This window comes from Manis javanica, chromosome 17, assembly GCF_040802235.1.
Source record: "Manis javanica isolate MJ-LG chromosome 17, MJ_LKY, whole genome shotgun sequence".
NCBI classification, from domain to species: Eukaryota; Metazoa; Chordata; class Mammalia; order Pholidota; family Manidae; genus Manis; species Manis javanica.
In genome coordinates, this window is record NC_133172.1 from 2,195,342 (window position 1) to 2,199,390 (window position 4,049).

The 4,049-nt window shown below is 48.3% G+C and overlaps 1 protein-coding gene across 1 annotated transcript; it reads right to left on the reverse strand.

The window, feature by feature from the left end:
* Window positions 1-733: 733 nt before the first annotated feature.
* LOC108403453 (vomeronasal type-1 receptor 4-like) lies at window positions 734-1,639 on the reverse strand. Its single transcript, XM_017670611.2, has one exon. The coding sequence runs from the start codon at window positions 1,637-1,639 to the stop codon at window positions 734-736; it is 906 nt and encodes a 301-aa protein (XP_017526100.2).
* Between the last annotated feature and the right edge of the window lie 2,410 nt (window positions 1,640-4,049).

Sequence of the window (4,049 nt, forward strand, 5' to 3'; positions counted from 1 at the left end):
TTTGTGTGTTGCTGGTGGGAATGTGATGTGATGCAAGAGGTTTGAAAAAACAGTTTGGTGATTTCTCAAAAGCCTACACATAGAAGTACCATACGACATAGAAATTTCACACCCAGGTATGTGTCCTGAAGAATTCAAAGGAGGGAATTGCCAGATATTTGCACACCAGTGTTCAGAATGGTGTTATTTTTAATAGTCTAAAGGTGGAAACAAACCAAGTGCTCATGCACAGATGAATGTGTAAAGAAAAGGTCATATAGATAGATTAAATGGAACCAGTTTCAACCATAAATGGGAATCAAGGTTTCATGTGTGCTACAAACTGTAATGACATTGAAAACATTCTACTCACTGAGATAATGCAGACACAGACGGACAAACACTGTATGAGTCTGCTTGTATGAAGTACCCGGAACAGGCAAATTTAAGAGAGATGAAACTGCAGAGGGACAGCTGAAAGAAGAAATAGAATTTGTTATTTTAATGGGGCCAAGTTGCTTGGGGATGATGAAAAGTCCTGGGTAGAGACAATGCTGATGGTCACAGATGTGAATTTATTTAATGCCAATGACGAGCAGGTAGAAATGGATGTCATGAATCTGATATTCTGCACAGTCACAAACAACGAATTATAAAAGCAGTTAACTGGTAAATGATTGCTAAGTATAATATCAGGGATGGTATAGAAGCTGACATCTATGTATTTAATATTTCAAGAATGACTTCTAGCAATTTAAGAGCAAAGCCTGGGAGTTCTAGGATCCCTAAGGACCAGCAGGAAGGGGCTCACAGTGGGGAAACACAAAGCCAAAATATTACATGTCTGTATCAACCAGAGCTGAACATCTAAAAAGACAGTGATGTGAAATGTAAAAACCAAATTCATCACGTAGAAGACGACGAAGGTGACCACCAGCATCAGGATAGTGTGGGCGGCTCTGGTCTCTGGGGAGCAGCTGTGGGGACCCTTGGGGGTGTGAATATGTTGCACTCTCTGGTGATGTCTGCGGAGGAGACCCACTGTGGAGCCGCTGGCCCAGACCATGAGGCCAATAAACACGGTATCTGGACATGACGACAAGATGCCAATGCCAGTCCTGGGAATCGAAGATGAGCAGAACCACCTGCCTTGTGTGTCAGTATAATTTCCCATGTTCTGTGCACCAGTGACATTTACAGGAATATAGATACTTGTTAAGGCACCAAACACCCAGCAGAAACAACAGGAAGGACCAGGGACCTTGGGGTCTGTCCTGAGCATCATCCACTCCACTCTCCCAGGGATGAGTGTGAAGAACTGGCAGGTGCTCAGGACACACGTGCAGCACAGGGTGGATCTGCGAGCCACTCTGTGTGTATAATATACAACTTTACACCCAAGACTGGACAGGGGGTTTCTCAAAAGGAAGGCTGCCATTGTGTGGGGAATCCCAGAGGAGAGAAGAGCCAAGAGATTGGCCAAGGCCATGTGGGTGAGAACCACGTGTGTGGGTTTCTGCTTGTGGCCATACAAGACTGGGGAGACATTATATAAAAAGAGGGTGACATTGGCCAGCGTCCCAAATCCAATCTGTACCAGAAAGGTGGTTTTCAGAGCCACTTCCCCTGTGGCTCTTAGGACATGTTTCTGAAAAGTCATGGAGAGGGCTGCAGAGAGGCCTGGAGACAGAGGGGGCTGTGCTGGTGGTAACGTCAGCAGCCTTCTTACATAATCAGCCCTGGAAAAGGATCCGTTCCCTTTCTTCTCCTGCAAATGGAGACACTTCGTCCTCTGTAGAGACGGCTTTACCAGGAGGACGTACACCTGATGCCTGTTAGTATTTACAACATTATCATTTTGTACTTATTTACTTTCTGTTCTGCCTGTCCAGAATGTACAGTCCTTGAAATGAGGAACCGTCTGTGGTGTTCCACATACTGCTGTCCAATAGGTGCCCATAGCCTGTCCCGAGTGTGACTGTGTCCCAAGGGACAAGGGCACGTGCTGCTCCCCTGACAGACCCTGGTCACCTGCCTATTGTACAGATGGCTCACCTACAACCATGAAGTGGAGAGTTCAAAAATATTGCTGAGATTGTAATGTTATCAAACTAATTTCATTACGCACTTTGTACCATAATCCCTAGAGTGAGCAGATACAAAATAAGTTTACAAAATCAGTAGCTGTTTCTGCTATCTGGCTTTTTGTGTAATGAGCTTGGAAGTCACCACTGCATTCTAACAAGAGTTTAACAACCAAAAATCTGAAAATTCTTGGATCTGTAAGAGAGTTGAGGACCCCGGGGGACATCACTGCCTTAGTGACGTGAGAGGGGAACTGGATAGAGGCCATCAAGGCTTCCTGGATCTGAGACCCTGAGAGGAGACCATGGCCAGAGCTGTGGTGGGGGTAGGGAAGCCCACCCTGGAGTCCGCAAGGGGCTGGGGGCTCAGTGTGCAAAGTCTGAGACCAAGATTCTTGACGCAGACCAAGTAATGAGGGATCAGCTCAGTTCTGCAATTTTCACCTCCAGGCGTTGCACCAGTTCTCTCAGCAAATATCAGAGAACTTCCCAATTGGGCTTTTTTCACAGCAGGGGAAAGACATTTTTGAAAAACAGGACAGCACTGAGTTCTTCTCAACAAGGCCTTTCCCCAGGACACTCCGGCCTGAGGCCTAACCCGCTGGGGTGTGATCAGAGCCCACTGCCCTGGGGAAGGGGACACCCAGGTCCAGTCCCTGTAGCCATCCTGTCCTGCCTACAGGGGACAAGGCTGAGAGGTGCCTGTGCAGTTCACAGCCCGGGGGCACACGCTCCCCAGTCACTGAGGCCTCATCCCAGCAGCACAGGTGGTACCTTCACACAACACCTCCCACACATCTGAAAGGATGATGAGGGAAGTTCCTCGACCCTGCACATCACATCCACCAGGAGAAACAATGACAAGGCGGAGTAAGCCGCACAAGAACAACGGATTGGAGCACAGAGGTCGCATCAGGTGCAGACATGGAGGGAAGTCAGATTACGAGACTAACGTTTAAAGCGCCTGTAACTGAGATGCCATGAGCTCTGATGGGTGGAGCACACAGCACGCGAGAAGGGCTGATAACTGAGCAGAGGAAGGGAAGGCTAACAACCAAGACAAAATGATGGAGACAACAAAACACTGTAAGTGAAACCACAGTGCCCTTGAGAGGCCTGTGCGTAGACTGAAGATGGCTGTGGGATGTACGGTTGACTGTGAGGACGTGTTGATACAAACTCCCAAACTGGAAAACAAACAGAAGAAATGAGAGAAAACACAGGTCAGAATATCCCTGGACTGTGGGACGACCACCCGAGGGGTAACTCTGCATAACTGGACTGGCAGAGAAGGAGCAGCAGAGATACATGAACGCACAGCGACAGAGGATTCCCCCAGGGATGTCAGCACCGCAGCCCAGCTGGGGGACGCTCGGCAGACACGAAGAAGGAGAAGTGCAAAGAAAACAGAAACCAACACGAAACAAAACCCTCTCAACTCCCCCACACAGAACATTGGAACGTGTGGGACATTGTGGATTAAAACATTTCTTTAAAATATAAGAGAAAAAAACTTCTTTCCTGCACAGGAGCAAAGAAAGATTTCATCCAGTTTCTCCGCAGACACCATGCGAGCAGAGGAGAGTGGAGTAAAATACTAGTGTTGAGAGAAAAATCCCACCGACGTGGTCCCTGGGCCCTGTGACATTATCCATCAGAAGCGAAGGAGAAGTAAAGGCTCAAAGGAAAACGGGGTTTGGTGCCCTGGGCCTGCCGCGCAGGACGGTGCAGGAAGCCCTTTGGAGGCAGGAAGATGCCGTGGGTTAGAGACGGGTCTACACAGAGAAAGGAGGGCGTTAGAAGGGAAAAATGAGTTAAAATAAAATACTTACATTTCCTACTGTTAATCTTAGTGAGTTTGCTCAAAGTACTACCATCCGCGATGCGTGAGCCTGTGTTCTCTGTTTGCTGAGCGTCCTTACCCGCCCTGACGGCCCCAGCGCTGCCTCCCCGCCTTCCCCCGATCAGCCCCTGCTGGACAGACTC

Coding starts and splice junctions, on each gene's coding strand:
- LOC108403453 (XM_017670611.2), bottom strand. CDS start 1,639: ATGACTTTTCAGAAACATGTCCTAAGAGCCACAGGGGAAGTGGCTCTG.